The sequence below is a fragment of the Carassius carassius genome, chromosome 5 (genome assembly GCF_963082965.1).
Source record: "Carassius carassius chromosome 5, fCarCar2.1, whole genome shotgun sequence".
Classification (NCBI taxonomy): domain Eukaryota; kingdom Metazoa; phylum Chordata; class Actinopteri; order Cypriniformes; family Cyprinidae; genus Carassius; species Carassius carassius.
Window position 1 is genome coordinate 18,467,144 of NC_081759.1, and position 26,417 is coordinate 18,493,560.

Consider the following 26,417-nt stretch of genomic DNA (forward strand, 5'->3'; position numbering starts at 1 on the left):
ATAGACAACTTGTCAAAAGTGCACAACACCATTTTGTTGGAAAAGCTCTATGGGCTCTAAAAATCTCTATTGGGCTCTATGGCTCTATTTCCCATCAGTCAGTGGGGCAGAGGGCGACACTCTGTATGTTCTTGAGCAATGAGATCCAGCTCCATTTAGTTCTAATGACAGCGATCTCAGAGCATGTTAATGGCTTTCTGACCGCTCAGCGGGATCAAGCATCAATTTTTTATTGGCCATTTGCGATTCAACAGGAAGAGAACAAATGTGGTGTGTGTGTGTGTGTGTGTGTGTCATGTGGTATGTTTGTTTGTTATGGTCTACTGTCTACTATGAAGTGGGTTCTTTTGTTTTGGTTTTCCACAGGACTGTTACCACCACAGTGTGTCCCCCATCAGTATTTAGGTCAGTAGGTGATCATTTAGTATGTTTTCCATTGACTGTTCCGCTGCCCCTGATATTGGAACCATATCAGTTATCGGACAGTCTTAGTGAGGTTTTGGTATTGGCCAGTATTGGATATTTATTTTTACGCAGGTTCATTTCTGCTATGTTTTACCATTACTGTCATAGTGCTAAATTGAAGTTAATCTTTATGAACATGAATAATTTAATAACACTACTATTTTTTTTTTACAAACTGTTAATTAATTAATTATCAATTAATTAATCAAATGTATTTAATAATCACCTCTCAAATACCAAACGAGTTTTATACAAACATTTAAAGGATTAGTCCACTTCCAGAATAAAAATAAAAAAATTACTCATCCCTATGTCAAAGATGTTCATGTCTTTCTTTCTTCAGTTGTAAAGAAATTAAGGTTTTTGTGGAAAAGATTTTTCTCCATTATAATGGACTTCAATATATATATATATATATATATATATATATATATATATATATATATATATATATATATATATATATATATATATATATATATATAATATATATATATTTCGCTTTGGAAATGTAAAGATAACTTTTTTACCATGCCAATAAAGCTACTTGAATCTTGAATCTATGTATATATTAGAATTTTTTTTGTTATGTTTGCTTGAGCGTGTCTGCGTAATGTTATTCTTCTTTTGTGCCCAGTTTGTGTAGCACATCACTCACACAAGCCCCCGTTGTGTTGGTGTCCTTTTGGCCTTCATCCAGAAACAAAGGGCTGGGTGTATATATATGTGTGTGTGTTATGCCAGATCTATATTTGATGAACTGCTACTTATCTCTGCCACGAGTAGCGCTACACGCACATATGTAAGAACTTCTGTGTTTCTGTGTGTGTGTTCGACCTATATTATTCTGCTCTTTGTTTTAACGTTCTGTCACTTTGAATAGTCTCATGCATAGACACAACTGGATTGTGCAGAGATTGCTTTGTGCTAGCATAGAGTGCACACGTTTACATGCCCCCCCCCACACACACACACACACTTGGCAAAAGACAGTGCTTTAATTTGGGGCCTTTGGGGGCCTTTCTAACAGTCTGACTTCAGAAGACCTCTGATGAGACATTAGAGACATTTGTGCACATATATAGATCTTAAGTGTTTAAGTGGATACTCTGAGGTGCCTAGCTTATGTATGAATCTGTAATGAGCAAGTATACTGGACGTGTGTGTGTGTGTGGATGGTATTCTTTGTGTTGGGTTTAGTGCCGGCAGTTTGCTGTGAGAGGTTGGGGGGAATTTTCACAGAGCCTTTGTGTCCTAATAGAAGTTGTTCAGTCTGGCTTATCACAACCCATGCCCTGTGTGGATATGTGGGGGTGGGGTTTGGGTGAAGAGGGCTGTCTATTTAGGGGTTTGTAATGGGGGTTTCTTGTTGCCCAAGGCATGATGCATGAAGTTCATTCTCTTTCTCTCTCTCAGTTAATTGGCATCTTTATCAGTGGAATGAACGGAGAGCTTGTAAACATTGATTTCATTGTCATAGACATGATCGGGTGAGATGTCTTGTAAAGTAAGCGGTCCTTTGTATTTCAGTGAGATTAATTAAGGCATCCTAATGAAAGAGCATGATACTGTGTATTGAGATGAGCTGTATTTGTTTGGTATACCATTAGAGATACTCAGATAATAGTAGTATTATTATTATTTTTAAATCTCAAGTTCAAGTTGAGCTTTATTGTCATTCAGCTACATGTGTGGACATACAGTGGAAAGAAATGTCGTGTCTCACAGGACTATGGTGCTACATAAATTCATTCTTTTCTTTCTTTCTTTCTTTCTTTCTTTCTTTCTTTCTTTCTTTCTTTCTTTCTTTCTTTCTTTCTTCCTTCCACAATGAAACATATGGTTTTTGATATGGAAAAAAATAACATTTATGTGGATAACTGGAAGTTATATTATTAACTTATTTAAACAACTTAAATCACATCATCATAACTAGTTTCAGTTGAAGATTTACTAAAGTACACTAGTGCAGTTATAATCTGTACTATGTCATGATGGATGGATAAACATACATGCCTCACCACATGATTGTCACAACACATTATATTACATGCTGTTGAACTTATTTTGATATTAAGCTTGAAATGGATAAAAAATAGTTCGGTTTTGAAACTGAAATACTATAAATGCATTATTCAACCAATAATAGACCATTTCTCCTTTGATCCATGTACTGTATGAGACCCTGGACACATGGGAAGTACATTCATATGGATGTATGGAAAATTTGGAAAATTATTAATTTTTGTAAAGAATTGTGAAAGCTAACTTAGATTTTTTCGGTTTACAATTCTAATGTTAATTTATAGGGATGCACCAAAATGAAAATTCTTGGCCGAAACCGAAAACCGAAAAAGAGAAAACCAAGGCCGAAAACCGAAACCGAAACACCGAAAGAAATTATGCCAATTATTTGTACCATTGCATTTATTGCTATGACCGTGTACTAACTTTACTTAAATTAAGACATTGCAATTGCATAAATTAATATTAGTTTCAAAGATAATTACAATTACATAAATTATTTAAAAAAAAACAAAAAACATAAAAATACATAATTACAAATTATGCAAATATTTATTAAGCACATTGCAACAATGCACAGTATAAAATAAAATTCAAACTAAAAATTTATCCCACTCATGTGAATATTAAATAATAATGTACAGGCCTACAGAAAGGTTTTAAAATGAACTGGTCTCTCATAAAAACAAAGTGCATTTAGGTGAAGTGCATTTGAAATTTTTCTCTGTAGGACTAGAAAGTGCATTACTTCTCCAGTATAGGCAAGAGGGTTATCACTTCTGGGGATGGGGACTTCAGACAGAAAACCATCTAGCTGTTAAGCAGTTGAGCTTGTCATCTGCCTGACATTTGAGAAATATTTGAGAGAGTGTATTTAAATAGGGCCAGGGCATAAATAAACATTTTTATCAAATTAAAGCAGAAATCTAGCAGAAATATGGCTACAATCTGATATTATGTATGTATATGTGTGTGTGTGTATATATATATATATATAATGTCACATATATAGTAACCTAAGAAAAAATAGGCAACGTATTATTATTATTTGAGGCACTTTCCTGATCTCAGTCTCCTGCGCTTGGCGCTTCTCCGTCTCCACGCGGGTTCTCCGTGTGCGGATCATTTCTCGTGCGCGCTGCCTTATTTCCGCATCCAAGTAATGGTCTTTATAACGCGGATCAAGCACATTCGCCGTGAAGTGCAGAGGATCCGAAAAGATCTCAGTGAGACGTGTGCTAACAGACTGTACTTTTCTTTGTTTTCACTTCGTGGTCCGTCTTAATCTCTTTGTTAGGAGACGCTTTAGTGCTGCGAATAAAGGAATAAGAAGAGAGAGAATGTTCTCACTGGTGTGAAGTGAATATCGCGGGGAGCTCATGGTCTGCGCTATGCAGGTGCACGTGGAGGTCGCGGTTTCTGTTTGCGTCATCACAACATTTCGGCCGTGTTGTTTCGGTGATAAAAGTATATCGGCCGAAAGCCGAAAATGCACTTTTGGGCCATTTTCGGTCGAAAATTTTCGGTGGCCGAAAATTCTGTGCATCCCTATTAATTTAGTATAACTGTGAAATATGCATGTAATGTAATTTGAATGTACATTAGATTAAATGTAGTTGTTTTATTACTTTCTCTGTGTTCAATCCCAACCTTTTTTTCTTTTTTCTCTCTCTTTCTTGTGTCTCAGGTCAGAACACAGCTCATTCCCTTTGAAATACTGGGATAAAATCTAAATAATACATCTTTAAACACTAATAATTTACTATCGTTGAGAAAATTGAATAAAACAAGTAAATACAAATCAAAGAGTGACACACTTGTAGTCTGCTTTTCATTTTGATAGCACTATAGCCTACAGATGAACTCCACAACAAATAATAACACATGTAACTGATGAGGCTTTATGGATTCAGTGAAAATAAAAATGTGCACTGATACAGTGCACAGTAGAAATATAGTAAAAGTGATATGTTATATTAAAAAGTATATGTAGTACAACTTAAAGTAAAGTGAATAATATGAAAAGCGAGTACAACGGTACAATAACATACCGGTATGTGATATAATAGATTTATAATAGCATAAAATTATATGTATAATATGTATAATACCATAATAAATAACTGAACAACAATAGGTTAATAATAGCAAGAAGAATATGTAATATCAAGGGTGGAATAATACAGAATAGACAAAAATGAAGAATAAATTATTAGTAAATTAAAGAGTAAAATAAAAAAATTTGAAATGTAATTTTAAAATACTATTTGTGTAATAATTATTAATCTAATTAAGACACAATTTATGACACAACACAAAAAAATTGTGGACATGAGTTCCAAATTGTGTTTAATTAATTAATTCCTCTGAATCAATCTCAGCTCAAGATACACATTTTATTTCAGTTTTCAGTTCTGTCTTTCTCTGGGAATAGAGTGGTTTAGTTGTGAAGACAAAACCTGACTAATAAAGATTAATTATCCGCCGCTTCCCTCAAGATTTTCTATTTTATTGCAATTAATGAGTCAAATAATGTTAAAAACTTGATATGGGGGGCCATACAAGCCATAATTCATTCTGGCACTCTCACACACATACATTCTCCATTCACATACATACATTTCTACTCTCACACACATATATTCTCCATTCACATACATACATTTCTACTCTCACACACATACATTCTCCATTCACATACATACATTTCTACTCTCACACACATATATTCTCCATTCACATACATACATTTCTACTCTCACACACTTACATTCTCCTTTCAAATACATATATTCTTGCTTTACACACATAAATTCTCCTTACACATACATATTTTTTTTTTTGCTTTCACACACATGCATTCTCCTTTTACATATATATATATTTCTACCTTTTTTGGTATCCATTACTTCCTGTATAAGCAGGAAGTCACTCTCAGACCAGGAAATACATGAGCAAGACCTGCTCAGCTCTTCCTCACAATTTTACAGTTATGCTATTTTCTTTTAAAGTCATCCTGTTTTCTTTTCAAGTACATATTTTAAGTTTTTATTTTTAACAAATCATTATGTAACCTACGTGTTCTACAGATCTGTGTACAAGTTCTAAGACACTGATTTTGATCGTATTAACAGGGCTTAACGCTAAAGACATTTTCTACTGGTCCGGTTTGGCCAGTAGTTTAATTGTTTCTTTACTTGCCCTGGCAAAATTTTTACAGGACTTGCCACAATCAATCAATCAATCAATCAATAAGACTTATTGTTTTCATTGTTGACTGTAACATTGTATTGTAATAAATAATAACCACTTTGCACAAATAGGTACAATAGTTCAAAGATAAAACTGAAATAAACCATGCTTTTTCAGGTCTTTCAGGTAGGCCTAACTATTCCAGTTAAGGATGCACTGATCAGGATTTTATTTATTTTACAATCAAATGAGCCGATTCCCATTCTCGTTGCCAATTTATTTAGTTCTTTTTTTTAATTTTTTTTTACATTTATTTAATGTTTATTTTGCTCTGTTACTGGCCAAACTAACCTTGAGCAAACAAACAAACAAACAAACAAACAAAAAATATATGCAACATGAAGCAAGTGCACAAAACCAAAAACATCAGATTGGCTGAATTAATTTACTTCCTTAATTATATGTGTGTCTGCACTATGTTTGTACTTTCTGTACTGGAAGCTCCTGAAATTTCTTCTGTGTGTAAACACTTGGCAATAACGCTCTTTCTGATTCTGATGAAAATGCTAATTCAATCTCTGACAACAGGTGGCACTTATAGATCACTAATCTAGCACTGAGTTATTGCTGCAAGCAGAACTGCAATTGAAAAAAAATAATTAAATAAGTAAATGAAAATCTAAAAATAAATAAACCACAATGAGTCTTGAGTTATTTAAATAACATAAAGATATCGCTGTCCCTAACTTGCAACCTCCCACTTTATTCACTTCCTAAATTAAATGAAAAAAAAAAAAACCTTGGACGCTTCACAATTGAGGCTGAGCTCACGTCCTCAATCACAAGTCGCTCAAAGGACGAGGCCATGTAACCTTTTCACAATAATAATATTTATTTATTTTTTAAAACCCAGATAGCTTGCTGAAATACATCTGCGGCTTCCTCATCTACCTCAGCCATGCTGATCAAGACCTGTTACGGTGAGCCTGATCGTGCCTAACCTGCCTTCTGTTTCAACTAAACGCCTTCCGTTTCCACTATACTCTCTCTCGCACATACATACATTCTTCTCTTACATACATTCTATATATGTATGTGTGTATATGTATGTGAAAGGAGAATGTATGTGTGTGAGAGTAGAAATATATGTATAAGGAGAATGTATGAGTTTGAAAGCAAAAATATATGTATTTGTAAGGAGAATGTTTGTGCGCGTGAAAGCAAAAATATATGCATATGAAAGGAGAATGTAAGTGTGTGAAAGCAAGAATATATGTATGTGAAAGGAGAATGTAAGCGTGTAAGAGTGCCAGAATGAATTAAGTCTTGCACGGCCCCTCATAACTTGATGATGCTTGACATTTTGTTCTATAATGCACACACATTTTGAAACAGTGGTTTATTTTTCCATGTATGTTAACACATATGAATGTTTGGGTGTGAGTGTGTGAGGTTAACCTTGCACAACAAAATCTCAAAGTATAGTTATGTTTATCACAGACCAGAATATGAGATGCTCCCCTCAAAAAACTTTAGATTAATCAAAATTAGTAATCATTATAACAACATCACAATGAGTTCAATGTGATATTGTAGCTGAACTCACTATGAGTTCCTGTGTTTTTCATATCTAGGCTATTTACATCATGTCATTTTTGTGTAAAGACACGCAGTACATGATCAGCATTAAACAGCCTGTGCAAAGCTTTTTAAATGCAGTCTATAGTATTAGAATATGAGCAGGGTCATTCTGTCGATTCATTCAGGGCTGCTCTGGGTTTAGTACAAACTTAACACTAATCTGTGGAGGTATAGTCTTGTCTCTTGGAAATGCAGAGAACAGCTTTCCTCAGCTTTCCTTAAGGCTGTCTTTGTCCTGTTTGCAAAAGGCTAAAAGGGAAGAAAAAAGAATACATAGAATCAGTTCACAGTTTTATGAAAAGCAATGAAATCCTTATAATCAAGTGATGATAAACTTAATCGGTAACACTTTTGAATAACGGTCCATTAGTTAATATTAGTTAACTACTTTAGTTAACATGATCTAAGCAAGAACAATCCTTCTACAGCATTTATTAATCTTAGTTGATGTTCATTTCAACATTTACTAATGCATTATTTAAATCAAAAGTTGTGCTTGTTAACATAAGTTAATGTACTCTGAATTAGCATGAACTAACAATGAAAAACTGTATTTGCATTAACTAACATGAACAAAGATGAATAAATACAGTAATAAATGTATTGTTCATTGTTTGTTCATGTTAATTAATGAATTAACTAACATTAACATTAACTAACTAAAGGACTATTATTCTAAAGTGTTAGCACTTAATCTTTGTAAATAAGTAACGGTAGTGAAATTAAAGAGAGAAGCTTTAGCTCCATAATTAATCTAGACAGTCAAAGGGCTCACTCTGTATATTGTGCTCATAACACCATTTAGTTTATTATATAAACGGCAATATAAGTTAAAACGTAATAAGAATTCATTTAAAATTATTATAAAGTCTCAGCTTTCACTGCTAACTACGTTAGCGATATCGCTAGCTATTATTAATAGTCTGACACTGGTGGTTAATTAAGCTGTCAACATAATGTTAAAAATGACCAAAAAACATCGAGAAAGAACAGCTGAGTCTTATTTGTGAAAGATAACACCCCGAGATCTGTTTTTATTATCGTGTGACGGTTTGTAGGTGTCCAATCTGTCGATGAGTCAGGTACGTTTTCTGCTGTCCTGATGTGAGAGTTATGAGAGTTGCCCGCTCCAATATGGCGGCGACGTTGACGTGCGGTCGAGCGGCCAATGAGGCGTCTAGGTATTTATATGTCTATGCATCAGCCTCTCCAGGACCAGTGAGAATGAGATGATGAGCTGCTACAGGAACCCACAGAGAGAGATTTGACACGGCCCATCAGCTTCAGACCCTACACACTCCTCAGTGGATTCTTCCCTCTCTCCTTCCATCTATTTGCATCCCTCATTCTTTCATGTCTCTGAACCAGCACCCTGCTGCGCGTGTTTCTCCATCCATCTCCTCTCCTCCAGTTTAGTGTTTTCGTTCCTCTCCTGAGGTTAGTGGTTCTGGTTTAGCTTTCCTGCTGTCTTCAAAACGTGTAAACACACACCGAGAAATGTATTCAATACTTAGCATATATTTGCAGTGATAAGTAAGCAACGTTATAAATATTTCATTATAAAACAGATAGTTCCGGTTCTTGATTCTGATTGGTTGAGCCACATTCGAAGCTGTTATAAATTACTATACAAACATACACCTTTGTTTACTTCTGTGTGTTGCTCGGCAACCACTTTGTTGGAACCTCAACTGTTTCTGAGGAACTTCATTGTTTGGTAGAAGAATAATGTTTTTATTTACGTCATCACACTTTATTTATTGTTTTATTCTGTGAAACCTTGCTACTTATGGAATGACCGTGTTAAAAAGCAGTAAGCCCCATGAAGCCGTGGTTTACAGTGAATTTATAATAGCTAAGGGGGTTTTAGGCACTCCACGAGTTATAAATTCACTGTAAACCACAGCTTTTTTGGGGCTTATTTCTTTGTTTGATCACATTTAAACAGATGTTTTTGAAGCCCTTTTACTTAACTGTAATGAGAAACATGTAATGATGTATGAAGCGACATAGAAATGTGACTTTTTTGCCCACAAACTTTCAATGAAGATTTGTCCAACACCTTAAGCAGGGTTTTTTCCACAGCTTTGTTTTAAAAGATTTTTATCATCCACCACGTGAAAATCGAAATCACCAAAAGTCAGGCAATATTATTAAGCATTTGTTCCAATCCCTAATCCTAAGCATAAACAATAGTAATGGTGTACTTGCCTTAGCAAGCATCACTAATTAGATAAGAGTGAATGAAAAAGAAAGAGAGGATGAAAGATAACAGGAAAGAGGCAGTGGATCAAAAAAAAGAGGATTGAGTGAGTGAGTGAGCGAGTGAGTGAGAGAGAGAGAGCGGAGGAGGAGTGCCTCCCTTCCAATAGCAACCGTTGGCAGCGAGCGGCTCCAGGCTGATGTCTTACATGTGAGGAGCTGTAGTACTAACCATCTCACACACACTGACTCGTGGATCGCTCCTTAGCAATACACACAGCAGCTTCATATTTCAAACTCCGATATGTCCAGCTCTCTCCGTAATCACTAAGGAGATCAGGCGAGTGAAGGGGAGCGAGAGAGTGTGTGAAGACAGCGGGGGAGCATTTGGAGGAGACGCAGCGCTGGAGGAGACGGCAGGCGGGGGGATGGAGCACCTGAGCACTCGCGAGCTGCCCAGGCTCTCCTGGATAGACACCCTTTACAGCAGTATGTACTGGAGCCTCTGTCCTCAACGTGTGTGTGTGTGTGTGTGTGTGAATGAGAGCGAGAGAGAGTGTTTTGCTGAATTTGCTTATGCTCATATTGTTATCTTCAGCTCTTTTTGAATTAGGCTCTCAGACATGTCGTGTTTTGTTGTTTATTAACTGTTTGATCTGTGATGACTATCTGGCCAAGTACAATATTGAAGTAAAAGTATTGTTAAAATTATTATATTAAAAAATGAATGTAGAAATGTTGCCTTGGTACTAAAAAAGTTAAAAAAAAATTTTTTAATAAAAAACGAAAACTGAAAACAAAAAAATAACAGCAAATTCAGAATAATAATAAATACTAAAAAAGATAACATTTTCCTTCTCCTGTTTCCTTTCTGTCCATTTCTCATCCTTCTCTCTACTTTCTTTTCTTCTGTTTCCTTTTACTCTCTATCATTCCTTTCTTCCTTGTCGTTTTCTACTTCCTCAGTTCTATATTTCTCACTTTTACTTTCTCCTTTTTTCTTCTCGTCTCGTCTGTCACATAAAATATGCCTTGACTACATTTCCATGGCTGAATGTAATATGCCAAATTTGTTTGTAGGAGACCCAAAGTACATGCTGTTCTCATGAATATTCAAATGTTGTGTTGACTGTTTAAAGTCAGATGGGATATTTATCTTTGGGTGGAAGTCATGGGCAGAAGCGGTCAGCAGGGGTTTGTGGGTAATGCTGGACTGAGGAGATGCACTTGTTGTGGTTGTTTAGTCTGCCGTTCATTTGCTCCCGCTGTAAGGTTGAGTTACATAAAGGGCTTTCAGAGAACGTTAAATGGAGGAAAGGCTGGCAGAAAGGCACAGATCACGCTGGAAGGGATGGAGAGATAATGAACGCTGAGAGAAAGAGAGAGCGAGAGCTTATTTCATTCACGACAGAGAATCCATTGAGTTAACAGGAAAGCACTAATCCACTGCAAACACCCCCTCCCCACCCCATCATTTCACACTGAATTACGTGAGATTTGAGTGTGAGTGACTGTGTGTGTGTGTCTGTATGATAATGTATATGATTGGTAATTCAGGAAAAGAGGCAATCGCCCCACAAGATGTTATTAGTTTCACCCCTCATCCGCCCCTGTTTACACAATCACGTGTGTGTGTGTGTGTGAGTCTGTATGTGTGCGCGCGCTAGTATTACCATGTCAGTGCTCCATATATATATATATATATATATATATATATATATATATATATATATATATATATTGAATTTTTATTTTTTTATTTTATAAATAAAAAACTTTATTTAAAAAAGTATATCAAATTTAGTTTGAACATAAAATAAAAAAATGAAATTTTATATATGTGACCCTGGACAACAAAATTTTTCGAAATTGAGATTTAAAAGCTGGATCTAAAAGCTGGAAAATCTGGAAACTGAGGGTGAAAAAAAATTTAAATACTGAGAAAATCGCCTTTGAAGTTGTCCAAATGAATTCCTAGCAATGCATATCACTAATCAAAAATTATGTTTTTATACGTTTTTATATATTTACAGTTCATTTACAAAATATCTTTATGGAACATGATCTTTACTAAATATTCTAATGATTTTTGGCATAAATAATAATTTGGACCCATACAGTGTATTTTTGGCTATTGCTACAAATATACACCAGCAACTTAAGACCAGGGTCACACACACACACACACACACAGTGAAAGGAAGATCTCAAGAGAACAAAAGAGCAAGTGAGAATTCATTAAGAAAATTCAGCCCCTGATATGTAGATATTTTCACAGGGGAAAAACATATCTTCAGCAGGACGCATTCAGCTTTTGTCTAGTTTTGATGACCTTACCAGTGAAGAGACCATTAAAAACACAAACCCAAATCAAAGCCCTCCTCAGTCTCTGCCAGTCATGAGCTCTTTAACAAATTACCCCAGCACTCATTAACATACACTAACAAGCTTCATTAACTTCTTTGAAACAGTTATAACAGTGTTTTTGGATTGGCTTTGACTGATACTGTTTTTATTGTTTGAACCTTTTTTGTTCAGTGCTGAAGGTGGTATGGTACTGCCATTTAATAATTGATGGCCGTTATTAAACATTAAAAGGCTTTCTTGCTCAATAAAGGATGTACATTTCAAATGACACAATGTTTCCATAGAGGCTATTAGCAAGAGTATATTAACAGCAGCAAATATAATCGTATTTGTTATTTCCATAACTTGTCAATGGGGAATTCATGTTGCCAGATTTTTTTTCTCACGAAAGCATAAAAATAAAATCCATTAGTCATCAATGTATTTATGTATCTCTTCATCAATTTGTTTATCTGTTAATTTCAGTTGTGTCTCTGGAATGGAAATGGATTCATTCTGGTTATTAAAGCCATATATTCAGTTGATCTCTGTGGATCTCTCTTCCACCTCCTCACAGCATTTTCTCCATTTGCCTCGCTGATATCATCTCCTGCCTCCTCTACACTCTTTCTCTGCTCAGTTGTCATGGTTTCCTCTGTTCAGAGTGGTTGAGAGGCAGTAAACTTAGTCAGACATTGATGTGGAGTGTGTGTGTGTGTGTGTGTGTGTTCATGTCCAGCAGCTGTAGTCAAACTCTCTTTGTTAGACTGAATCAGGTTGGTAGAACATGTGTCTCGTGGGATTATTCTCTCTCACCGAGATATTCCCTCCTCATGTCACTTCCTGTATATTTGCATCTTTTTTTTTTACTCTTGTTGTGTGTCAGATTCACACTCCCACTCCAATCCTCTCCTTTAGAGTCTCCCAGCTATCATATTGGTTTGATGTATGTTATCTGGAGTGAGTTGAGCACTCTGTAGAGCTTTAGTCGTGATGCTGTGAGATACAGTAGCTCACTGATACGCTCTACTACATTTTCCTGCTCTATGGGAGTGTTTTTCCTTTCTTGTTAGGAAAACAAATCAAGATAATTTGTTGTAAGCAAACCCTTTGATAAAATAAACCCCCCTTTTTGAAAAGCACTCAGTAGATTTTGAAGAAAATGTGAGACAAAATACACTGTAAATGTGAGGCTGGAAACAATTTACCATTTTTGCACACACAATTTTTCTGAAATTTCTCTGTGATGTACCTTAACTGCTCTAAAGTGTTCTCTGTGAAATTGCAATTTTTTTTTACCTTGAAAAACACCAGCACACCTCTTATCAAAAAGCCATTTCATTTTGTCATTCAGTCCCATATAATAACCTTAGCAAGACTCTCCCATGCAAATTGTTTCATACAACTATCTCTATCATCCTGTATTCCATAATATTCATTCTATAGGCATGCAGAAATATTGAGCACAATCACTCTCATGTGACTTTACAAGAGCATCGGAAGAGCTCTTTTACATAAGAGAGAGAGACATACCTACTACTACAGGAGGGACATTGACATTTACCGACATTTTCTAAGCAAACTAGCTTAGTGGCATTTACCAAAGCAGCTAGACAAGAGCACAAGTGCAGTACTAAAGCTGGATGAGCTAGAGTCTGTGGAATCCTGCTGACTGGAGAGGCTCTCTGCAGTGATTTGAGAGGTGTGCAGAGGTCAGGGGTCTAAAAGAAGCTGTATACGAGTTGAGTTTTTCGGCTTGATATGAAGCAGATTATAAAATAAAAAAAGAAAGTATTTATATTTATTACACTAATACAGATTTATAAATCTGTTGATTTATCTGTTGAAATTTAATTCAGCAGCACATGCTTTCATAGAAGAAAATTTGAATAATTCATTATAACCGTGCAGTAAGTGTTTCAATTGTTGATTGATTTGTTATTTTAGGAGAAATATTTTTGATTAAATATACACAACTGGTCAAAAGTTTGGTGTTGTTATGATTTTCTTTAAAAATGTTTTTAAAGGAGTTTTTGTAAATCTTGAAATATTATCACAATTTGAAACAACCGTTTTCTAATGTAATATATTGTTAAGTGCAATTTTATTTCCTGTTATGCCAATCTTCATTTTCAGCAGGCATTACTGCAGGCTTCAGTGTCACATGATCCTTCAGAAATCATTCTAATACAGGTACTTCTCAATAAATTAGTTCATTTCAGTAATTCAACTAAAATTGTGAAACCGCTGTATTAAATAAATTCAATGCACACAGACTGAGGTAGCTTAAGTCTTTGGTTCTTTTAATTGTGATGATTTTGGCTCACATTTAACAAAAACCCACCAATTCACCATCTCAACAACAAATTAGAATATGGTGACATGCCAAGCAGCTAATCAACTCAAAACACCTGCAAAGGTTTCCTGAGCCTTCAGTTTGGTTCACTAGGCTACACAATCATGGGCAAGACTACTGATCTGACAGTTGTCCACAAGACAATCATTGACACAAGGAGGTACAAACATTCATTGCCAAAGAAGCTGGCTGTTCACAGAGTGCTGTATCCAAGCTTGTCAATGTTGAGTGGAAGGAAAAAGTGTGGAAGAAAAAGATGCACAACCAACCGAGAGAACCGCAGCCTTATGAGGATTGTCAAGCAAAATCGATTCAAGAGTTTGAGTGAACTTCACAAGGAATGGACTGAGGCTGGGGTCAAGGCATACAGATGTGTCAAGGAATTTGGCTACAGTTGTCGTATTCATTTTAAGTCACTCCTGAACCACATACAACATCAGAGGCGTCTTACCTGGACTAAGGAGAAGAAGAACTGTCCCAGTGGTCCAAAGTCCTCTTTTCAGATGAGAGCATGTTTTGTATTTCATTTGGAATCCAAGGTCCTAGAGTCTGGAGGAAGGGTGGAACAACTTATAGCCCAAGTTGCTTGAAGTCCAATGTTAAGTTTCCACAGTCTGTGATGATTTGGGGTGCAATGTCATCTGCTGTTGTTGGTCCATTGTGTTTTTTTTTAAATCCAAAGTCACTGCACCCATTTACCAAGAAATTTTGGAGCACTTCATACTTCCTTCTGCTGACCAGCTTTTAAAGATGCTGATTTGATTTTTCAGCAGGATTTGTCACCTGCCCACACTGCCAAAAGCACCAAAAGGTGGTTAAATGACCATGGTGTTGGTGTGCTTGACTGGCCAGCAAACTCACCAGACCTGAACCCCATAGAGAATCTATGTGCTATTGTCAAGAGGAAAATGAGAAACAAGAGAGTAAAAAATGCAGACGAGCTGAAGGCCACTGACAAAGAAACCTGGGCTTCCTTACCACCTCAGCAGTGCCACAAACTGATCACCTCCATGTCACGCCGAATTGAAGCAGTAATTAAAGCAAAAGGAACCCCTACCAAGTATTGAGTACTGTACATGTACAGTATAATAAAATAGTTTCCAGAAGGCCAACAACTCACTAAAAAAGTTTTTTTTTTGGTCTTACGAAGTTTTCTAATTTGTTGAGATGGTGAATTGGTGTGTTTTTGTTAAATGTGAGCAAAAATCATCACAATTAAAAAAAACAAAGACTTAAACTACTTCAGTCTGTATGCACTGAATTGATCTAATACACAAGTTTCACAATTTGAGATGAATTACTGAAATAAATTAACTTTTCCACGGCATTCTAATTTATTGAAATGCACCTGTATGCTGCTTTGCTGATCAAGTAACGTTTCAAACAATGCAGCGGTGTCCATAGAGCTCCATAATTCCAATATTGGTTTTTAATACAGAATTTTCCTTTCGTTTATTGAGATGTGGTCTCTGTGTTTAGTTTGTGCACTGTGGCCATGTCAGCCTTCATTTTGTTTGAGCTCTGTTCTCATGGATGAATGTGGGCAGTGAAGTCTTTATGAGAGATGGCTTTCCTGGGTTTTATGTAGAGCTGTAAAGGGGATTGTTGAAGCAGGGAGTGAGCTGCAGTTTTGAATCTCACTCACACTGCACAAGAACAAGACACACATTTCAAGCCACATGGTGTAAGAACAGTTTTTAAGAGAGAAGCACTTGTGTATGATGTTTGAGCTCAATGTCTCTACTGTGACCCTATTGATGCCCCGATGAGGTCTTTAGTTAAGCTTTTCAGTTAAATATATCAGTTTGAAATATCAGCTTGAAATGAGTAAAGGTGCTTACAGGTGCAAGTTCTGCTTGCAGTTGTATAGTGAGGTTAGGTTAAATTTGTTTCACAAGACTTGGAAGGTAGCACACAAATTCTATGGACCACTTTTATGGCGCTCTTTGTCATTTTGGAACCCCATTAACTTTCATTATATGGCTTTTAATTAATTATTCATAAACAATGAATGAAGTTAGACTAATGACTTCTAAGGCACAGAGAGAGAAAGAGTGGAAAGAGACCCATTACAGCAATTTAAGAACTGTTCTGAATAGAAACTGTCTCTCTTTTGCTCTTACATAATTCTGCACTGATTTGATGTTGGTGATTCTGTAGTTCCCCCTTAATTTCATGCTCAAGTCACGTTCTGCTGTAGTGAGTGATACAGCTCCAAGGCACCTGTTTGGTTTCTGGAAAACATGAATCCGTAGAAGACTGGGTGTTTAGCTTGAAGTGTCACTCTAATGAAGAACTTAAAAGTCCATGTAAAGGCAATATTTAATATGTGTTCTGAGTTTACACCACAAAAAAATGCATTATTAACCACCCCGCCAAATTAACCAAAATCCACCAAGTAAATAAGTGATCAAAATCTTGAACAAATGGGTGGCATCCTCTGCTCTCAAACACTGGGGGCGTGTACGCTCTTAACTGTCAAATACCACTACAGCCTGAATGGACTCTACTAGAGCAGCGTTTCTCAATTCCAGTCCTCGCGCCCCCTGCTCTGCACATTTTGTGTGATTCTTTTATGGCTTCAGACATTTGTTCTATCGAACGTAAGTGCCCCTGCGAAGTGGACATCACAGGATATTCCACCATGATTCCAGTTCAAATGGAACGTATATATTTGCAATCAAAGTGCACTAAAGTGTGCACGATGTGAATTTAAATTGTATTTATTTACCGAGGTATATGAAGTTACTCTGATCCATGTAATTCATGAATCAATGTTCTGAAGTGAGGTAAACTTCAACAGATTTCCCCTGCTCAGGGAGTAGGGAGCAGTGAACACTGTGTAGGGACCATGTCAATGGGAACACAGTTCATGCACTGATTTCACTTCTAATGAGCTGATTCTGAATCAGGTGTGTTAACAAAGACAGACATGCAAAATATGCAGAGCTGGGTGTGCGAGGACTGGAATTGAGAACCGCTGAATGTGCTCTAGTTATAGTGTAAGGGGAGGGGCCATGGCTCGGGGGCTCCAGTGTATCATCAAACCCCCCTTTTAGCCCCGCCCAATACATTTGTAACATTTATAATGCATTCAGAAACAATTTTTAGAATTGACTTTACAGGGACTTTAAAGAATTAGTTCATTTTCAGAATAAAACTTTCTCGAGAGTTTACTCACCCCAATGTCAACCTAGATGTTTGGGTCTTTCTTTCTTCATTTGAAAATAAATAAAAAAATTTGAGGAAAACATTCTAGTATTTTTTTCTTTATAGTGGACTTCAGTGGGACCCAGTGGCCTGAAGGTCCAAACTGTAGTTTCAGTGCAGCTTCAAAGGGCCCTACACGATCCCAGCCAAGGAATAAGGGTCTTATCTAGTGAAACATTTTTTCATTTTCAAAACAAAATAAAAATTTCTATACTTTTTAACCAAAAATGCTCGTCTTGCACTAGCTCGACCTCATGCATTACATAGTCATGTTGGAAAGGTCTCATGTGAAGTAGGCAGAAGTATCGACCCAGTGTTTACAAAGCAAACGTGCAAAGAAAATCAAACATCTTTTGCAAAAAATAAAATAAAAAAAGACGATTTTAAAGTGATAATTTTAAGGCAAAGTACACAGAAAAAGAACTAACCACGTGTGACACTTCCAGCAGGATTACATAATACATAAAGTTTCGGACATGCATCGCAGAGCCAGTGCAAGAAGAGCATTTGTGGTTAAAAAGTATGTACATTTTTATTTTTTTAATGGCCAAATGACCAATCATTTCGCAAGACAAGACCATTATTCTTTTTCTGGTATCATGTAGAGCCCTTTGAAGCACAACTATAGTAGACCTTGTTGAAGTCTACTATATGGATAAAAATCCTGGAATGTTTTCCTCAAATACCTTCATTTCTTTTTGACTGAAGAAAGAAAGACACTAGGGTTTGCATAGACTAGTCGAGTAGTCGAGTGATCGATTACTTCAAGCACTAGTCGGTGCTGTCAGAAATAATCTAAATAAATTGCTTTGCAGGTGTTTTGAGTTAATTAGCTGATTAGAGTGTGGCACCAGGTGTCTTCAATATCAAACCTTTTCACAATATTCTAATTTTCTGAGATCCTGAATTTGGGATTTTCCATAGTAGTCAGTTATAAACATCAAAATTAAAAGAAATAAACATTTGAAATATATCGGTCTGTGTGTAATGAATAAATATAATATACAAGTTTCACTTTTTGAATGGAATTAGTGAAATAAATCTACTTTTTGATGATATTCTAATTATATGAACAGCACCTGAATAGTTAATATTAGGGTGACCATATGCGCCGTTCATACGGGACATGTCCCGGCCAGGATTTTAATTTTAATGTGTGTGTGTGTGTGTGTATAATGTGTGTTGTCATGGTTGAAGACATGCCCTATAACACTAATTTCAATATTCATTCTCCCCATCCAGTCCTCTACAAAGCATGCTGGGGAACTACAAATCCCTGCCCAGTTTATGCAATTTTCAGTGCAAACTATTCATGTAGTCTTAATGGAAATGGATTAAGTAAACCTCTGTATTCAAATAGCAAACTGATGAGGTTAAAATAATTGTTGACTGAAGAGACACATAAAGTGGCAGTGAAATATGTGAAATATGATATTTTAAAATATTAAATGTATGTTATGTATGCATAATTAGATCTCTGAGCCCTGTCTCATATGCCTTTTGGTTCTTTGTCCACCGAGGAGCATGTGTGTGTGTGTGTGTGTGTGTGTATAATGTGTGTTGTCATGGTTGAAGACATGCCCTGCCCTGCCCTTCTCAGCTGGTAACTGGGGACCTCTTAACTCTGCCCTCAGATTGTTAACCAATCAGAGCACAGCATCACAGACCACACACCAGATGGCTCAGCCAATGGGACCTCTGGCCTCTTTTTACTCCACCGGGGAGACAAGGCGTGATTAAGCATTTAGGCCAGTCAAGAGGAAGAGAGGAGAAAGGGGCGGTGAGGATTAGGATGAGAGGAGGGATGGTCATGAAGAGCATTCTCCTCTTGAACCGCCAATCATTTTCAACATTTCATGTGTTTCCAGCCTTACATGTTTTAGTCATTAGTCAGAGGGTGTTCTGGGTAATAACATACTAGAAGGTAAAATTAATACATCTCTAAGTCTCTATGATGGCTTAGGTCCCTCCTTCAGAAAGTATTATTGTCCACCAGGTCAAAAACATAATCACATCAAGTAATGATGATGCTTATCTAATGATCTGTAGCTACGATTTTTTTGCACAGTTTTGAACTTTGAGGCTCTCTCTAATAGAAGCTTTGATGGGGAGATCAGTCTTTGTCTTCACTATGTTAAGTTAATATCAGAGCCACATTCTCATGTTCTTTAGATGTCATCTTTCCTGACCAGACTAATCTGCTTTGAAGCTACTGATCAATGTCAGAGATCCCCTATGGCACGATTACGGTTTACACCCTTCATGTTTATTCATGCCTTTCTTTGTGTTTGTCTTTTTCTTCTTTTTTCTTCTTCATCATTCTGTCTTCTTCGTTGTTGTTTTTCTTCATCTTCTCCTCTTTTTCCTCCTTATTCTTCTTCTCCTACGTCTTACTATCCTTATTCTTCTCATTTATGTCATCCACCTTCTCCTCCTCCTTGTTCACCTTCTTTTTCTTCTTCTCTTTTTCTTCTTCATCAGTGGTAAAGCAGCTCTGGTGTGTTATTTTGTTTATGCTGAAGCCGAGCCTCAAAACAAACTTATTACCATTTAATCTCCTGCCTTGTGAGATCTGGTATTTCCTTCTGGAAATGCAAATCTTGGTATTCTCCCACCTTCCTTTCATATTTTAAGAATATCTTTCTCCCTTTCTCCCTCATAAACACACACACACACACACACACACACGTACTATTTTTCTTGCTGTTTTTACATTTTAGTCATGTTTTAATCATGAGACATGCATTTGACTATAGTGTGGAACTATGTAGATTCAGGCTTGTGTTCACATATATTTCAACATTTCTTTCATTCATTATGCTTTGTTTTTTAAAAGGGGTTGAACGTTTAACATTGTTGGTTACACCGCTTCAGGAAACACAATCAACAGGGAGTTTGACTGACTCTGCTTTAAGGACTTCTGAAGGACTTCTGGTCTCCATCCATCCATTCATTGCTCCCTCATCTCTCATACTGCCAGAGATTGATTGACATGTCTGCGTTTGGTACCAGGCTGATTTGAAATGAGATTTCATGGCTGGGAAAAATTGATTCACGTCAGACAGAAATATGTATGGCGCCGTATAGACACTGATTTAATGTGTGTTCTTTCCTGTATACAGCGAACGAGAGACGATACAAACACAATCTCTTTGCCTTCACATGAAAAACACCTCTGCTCCCGATAATTTATGTCATTTGATTCACACAGCCTGCCTGTGTACAGCTGCTGTCAGAAAGACACTCACAATACGCTAAAACAACTCTGACTTTCCCCCTGAGAACCGTGTGGAGATGTATTCACTCTATTAGAATTGCAAACTATCCGTTACACGGGGTTCTCTGGATGATGTTCAGAGAACCCCGCTCCGATGGGGTTCAAAAGCTCCGATGTTCAGAGCTTTTGAATGAAATTCATGACCATATTAAATGCTTCCTGTGGAAGAGCTGTCAGCCAGTGACCCCTTAATCATTACTGCATGTCAAGCCAGCGCTGTTCACTGACTAAATCAATATGGTTACACTTCGCAAATTAAATGGCAGCCAGTATTCTAAGTTTTTGTGTTTTCCTGACCTAACGCTGCTTGAAATGTCAACTTTTGAATCTGGCGGTATTTGAGCATGGTTAAAAAAGACAAATCTGGGTCGTGAACTGTGTATCTTACATCATCAGAGTTCTCCGAGGTCTGTCTGTAATGACCGATCTGCACTGACAGAAGACAGCACTGCATTCTATGAGAGGAACATTGCTGACAAGCCTTTTATGCAGTTGTTATGCAACATGTCCACTTGCTTCATACCCCTCTATTATTTCTTCCCATTATTTTCAGGAAGTACCAAGTGAAGTCAAGCACTACAGGTTCTTCCAGTACTCCCATAAACACTCATTGAGTGTGTTTACATGCACCCTCTTAATGTGATTATAATGAGATTTTGGCAATATTGCGATTAAACTTTTTCGATTTTAATCAAAACATACAGGCATGTAAACACCTTAATCCTAGTTTTGCTGCTCTGATTAAAGTGCGCATGTGCTTGTGACATACATGAATGACGTGATGCGCACCTGTAGTAATGTATAGATTAGAACCAATGGCGGGAAAGAAAGCATCGCATTTCTGTGAAAAACACAATTCCTTGACCACCAGTCTGCTCCTTACCCTCATCCAGAAATGGCGAGTAGAATGCGACGGCAGTGTAGGCTAACGAATTGCCATCACATTTCTATTGCACCGAAAAGCATGGAATACAACCATACAAATGTGTTTTGCATTAGACGTAAATAAATTAAAACCGCGGCCAGTAACAAACCTGCTCTTTCTGAGTCAATTATTTGTGCTGTGCAGTGGGGTATGTAAATAATGGCAGGGAAAAAATAACCATGTTCTTAGCGAATAATAAGAATATTGGAAATTGCATGTAAACGGGAGTGAAGAGCTTTGCTCTTGACATGTAAACATCATAATGCGATTGAGTCCTTGCTCTGATTATAATCGCATTGTTCGTGCGCATGTAAAAATAGTCATTGAGTCATTGCTGAAACTAGTCAAGCAAACAATGCTTAGCTTCAGTAGGCTTATGTGTAGTAAGTGAAACCATGTCTTTGCCATTAATTTACAGGAGGGGCAGACTGGGAAAAAAATTCAGACTGGAAAATTCAAACTCATACAAACCAGTTCATGGACAAAACTATTTTTTGTTTGGACCTGACATAAAAAAAAGGTTTAAATCTTTAATTTGGGGACATGCAAAATAATTAAAAGTTCTCTCCTGAACTGCACCTTCACTTCCATTTTTCTCTTCAGTCTCTTTATTTTGCCCTGTTATCCATCTCTCTCATGACTTTAATACTCAAGATTGAACAAAACTATACTTTACAATACAATACTCTACAATACTACAATATCTTTATAGAAAAATCCTGATACTGTACACGAGTCATGTTTTTCCCTAACAAAAAATTAACCATGCTTTTATTAGCCTAAAATTAAAATAACCTTGTTTTGTTTTTGTTTTTTTGCAAATGGATTTGTATTTATTTTTAAATAAATACATTTGTAAAATAATTTTACATTTTTGGTTACCACAGTTAAACAATAGTAACCATTTTCTCTGGATTTATAGTTAAATATTAAAATGTTAATTTTCGTAAGGGTTGTGTTGTTGTCTGTCGTAGCTCCCCCTTAACCTATATAAAAAAATCGGATTTTTTTTTCAGCTAAATTACTACTGTGACATTACAACAGATAATAATGATGTCCTTTATATAGTATTTTGAGTGATGACTGATGAGCAACGTGCTGCTGCTTGATTAAAAAAACAAAGACAAAAAAGCATCTTTACAGATGAAACTGACCTGAAACCCTAAACAGTAGTTCTGCTTCTCTGCTCCAGCTGTGCGCTTCCACAGTCGACTCTCTCTCTCTCTCTGAGTCTGATCCAAACCGTTTGGCGGAGGCGCGGAGAGCGCGCGAGTCACGACTAACACTTCATGACTTATTAGAGATTTAATTATCAAATGGCGGATTCACAAATGATCGCTTTAGTACATTCGGCAGGCAATTATACAATAATGTTATTAAATAGCGGGCCAAATCGGCTGCCAGGCCATCGGGAATTGTCCCGGTTCTCCCGGTGTCCAGTCCGCGCCTGATTTCCAACACGCAGAATGTGCAAGTCATATATTGCATTTGTGGGGCTTACTATTCACAGACTAGTCGATGTCATGTTTTGATTCAAGTGTACAGACCTACTTTTGATTTAGTCATCCAAAATGTGGCATATTCCGTCCGCGTTAGGCATTCCGTTTTTAAGACTGGATTCTACGAACCAGACTGTATTTCCGCATCCCGGAAATTATCAGGGCAGTATGTCTCAGAATAGTCAGTGAAATTTGGGAAAGATATCAGTTAAATCTGTATGTGGATGTGTGTAAATATTCAAATGTAACCCTTTGTAATCGTTAAAAATTTCATAAGTAACTGTAATTTAATTACTCATTTTTTCTTAGTAACTGTAACTAATTACAGTTACAATAATTTTGTAATTAAATTACGTAACGCCGTTACATGTAACTAGTTACTCCCCAACACTGCCGGTTCGTGAATGAATCATTCGATGTAACCGGATCTTTTTGAAACAGTTCACCAAATCGAACGTTCAGCACCTTATTGAATCAATGCCACATAGAATTAAGGCAGTTCTGAAGGCGAAAGGGGGTCAAAAACAGTATTAGTATGGTGTTCCTAATAATCCTTTAGGTGAGTGTATATAGGCCTATTAATATTGAATTATTTTCCAGCCCTAGTTAATGTTTGTTAAACCGATGGGTTTGATACACAATAGGTTCGTTTACATGGACACTTTTTGCTTCCATCGGATTGAATTTGTTCTGATTGACGAATCCGAACGTAGTGTTTACATAAACACTGAATAAAGTGATCGGGTTGATATGCTCGTTTACATGTCACAAGCTTCTGATCGGATTTACTCTTTTGACATGCACACACTGCATGAATATACAGAGTTTCCCCGCTGCTGTCGCATGCTGTTTTAAAAAAGCACACGTGATATTTATCTACTTCGGGTCCTAATTAGGCGACGACCAGCACATGAACTGCTGTGCTGCTTAATGTTACTTAAAAAAAAAAAAGTGTAAAAGTGTCCCTTCCCGCACCCAAAACTTGTTGTCTGTTGATGAGAGTTTTAAATAAGGACTGGTGGAACGTGGTCCTGTTCCACTTCACATACGCTGAGTGAAAGGGGAGTTTTATAATGACAGGACACTTATTTATGACACTTTAGTCACCAGGAAGAACAGCTCGTTCCGTGCGTCATACGTATTTACGCTATGTCTACCTCACTGCGCTTGCACTGTACTTTCCCGTTTCAGTTTTCAATCTGATCAAGTGTTTACATTTCCTCTCGCTCGGATTACAAAAGGGATTATCCACCCCTTACAATCCGATCAAAATTTTAGTCGGATCTGGCCAATTCAATCCGATTGACGTGTTTACATGTGACTTTTTTTATTCTGATTATGCTTCTAGTCCTATTACGATCGGATTAGTAGTGTCCATGTAAACGCAGCTAATGACTTAAGCAAATAAGGCACTGCATTTTCTGAGCAATACATTTTATTGTTAGTTCTGTTAGGTTTTGTTTTTTGTTTTGAAGTAGCTCAAGTTTGCAGAATTCTTTAAGTTTTTCACCTCAGGCTGATTAATTAATATGTTAACTGACATTTTCCCTGTGATTGCCTGGCATGTTTTGTCCTCCTGTAATCAGGATAATTAAATCCTTCTAATTAAAAGCCCTTCAGACTTCTAGTTCCTCATGACATTGCATTGCTCAGTGTAATTATGATGCTTGGAGCGCTGCCGGTGCTGCAATAATGTTAACGTGAAGGTCTTATCATAAATTTATGACTTTGCGACTATGACTTTTTGTCTCTGGTCTGTTTAAAACCGCTTTGTGGGGATGCCTGTATGTGACCTGGTCAGGTCCTATGGATAGTTTGACTTGGATAGTGGATACATAAACGCATTGCTTTGTTTAAGAAGGCCTATATATTAACGGAGCCATGTGAAGCTCATTTTATGATGGATGGATGCACTTTTTTGGGAGTCAAAATCTCAACCCCCATTCACTGCCATTATAAAGCTTGGAAGAGCCAGGACATTTTTTTATATAACGATTGTATTCATCTGTATTCTAATGATTGTATTCATCTGAAAGAAGAAAGCCATATACACTTAGGTCTTGAGGGTTAGTAGATCATGGGGTAATTTTCATTTTTGGGTGAACTATCCCTTTAAAGGTACACATTCACAACGTTTTAGTACTTGGCATGCTGTTGTTATGCCCATATATCAACAGTATGTGTGTGGTGTGATTTGGGAGCTTGGTGACCTAAAAAGGGAAGCCTTCAGACTGAATATGAGCAGATGAAGGATGTGTTCATATTGTGATTTAAACAGATCTCTCTCTCTCTTCCTCCCTTCGCTGTGTCGTCCAGCTCATACCAAGTGGTAGAATCTCTCGGAAACTCGTTCGAGTAATTACTGAAGAGTCATGTCATCTCCATCTGGGAGAATCGGAATAATTAGGACATATGGGGGATGCGCATGACTGTTGCCGTGGCGACCGCGTGAGGTGCTTGCATATGGTATTTACAACACATCACTTATCTTCTCGGATCCAGGCCGGCTTCACATAATCTCAGGAGCATCCCTGTCATTTTATATGTCTCTTTTTCTGTCCCTCTTTTTCTGCTTCAATCCAATCAGAGTGTTCTTATTTTTAGAAGAAGTCTTCTATATGCCATTATTGAGTTGTCAGGACCTTTGAAAGGTTAGGCCATCTCCGGTTTTTTGTGAGTGTTACTATTTAGTTCTTATTGCTGAATATGGAGAATGGTAAACATCAGAGTTCTTCTGTCAAGTTCGCAAAGACCCGTTTTCCAGAAAAACTTAGTAGACTGTAGTAGTACTTAAGTGCTACCTAATCTTTGTAACCTTTCAAAGGAGTCACACATGAACAGAACTTGCATAAAAGGCCATTTTAATATATATATATATATATTTTAATGATATAATTTTTTCTACTTCAGTTTGTTTTTGAAATATAGACATTTAAATGGTGGCTTGTTTTTATGACAGATTTATTCAAAGATACATTAAATAATGAAGACAAAAGGATATGGAAAAAATATTATAAATATGAAATATTATTACACTAACCATTATATATTTCTCTAAATTGTACTATTTCTTTCAACATACTCTTTTATATTTATTCATGTTCATTTTGTGCAAGAAACTCGTAGTAAAAATTAAGAGATGATGCTGCTTGAAATGAGGAGGCTACAGTGATCTGTCATATCATACTAAACTGCATCAAAACAACATGGTTTGAATTTATAAAATTATGATAAAGTTTTTTGAAAGCTCGGGCTTTTGTTTTGTTTTAAAATTTACAA

The 26,417-nt window shown here is 36.6% G+C and overlaps 1 protein-coding gene across 2 annotated transcripts in view; it reads left to right on the forward strand.

Annotated features, from left to right (window-relative positions):
• The window catches only part of abr (ABR activator of RhoGEF and GTPase), a 208,009-nt gene that overhangs the window by 41,106 nt on the left and 140,486 nt on the right, over positions 1 to 26,417 (forward strand). Inside the window, exon 1 of one of the 2 annotated variants that reach the window (XM_059549970.1) lies at positions 9,712 to 10,014. The exons of the other annotated variant lie outside the window; for it this stretch is intronic. Within the exon in view, the coding sequence (XP_059405953.1) occupies positions 9,954 to 10,014 (61 nt within the window). The 5' untranslated portion in view covers positions 9,712 to 9,953. Of the gene's footprint in view, positions 1 to 9,711; positions 10,015 to 26,417 lie in introns of those variants that run through there. 2 annotated transcript variants of the gene reach the window in all.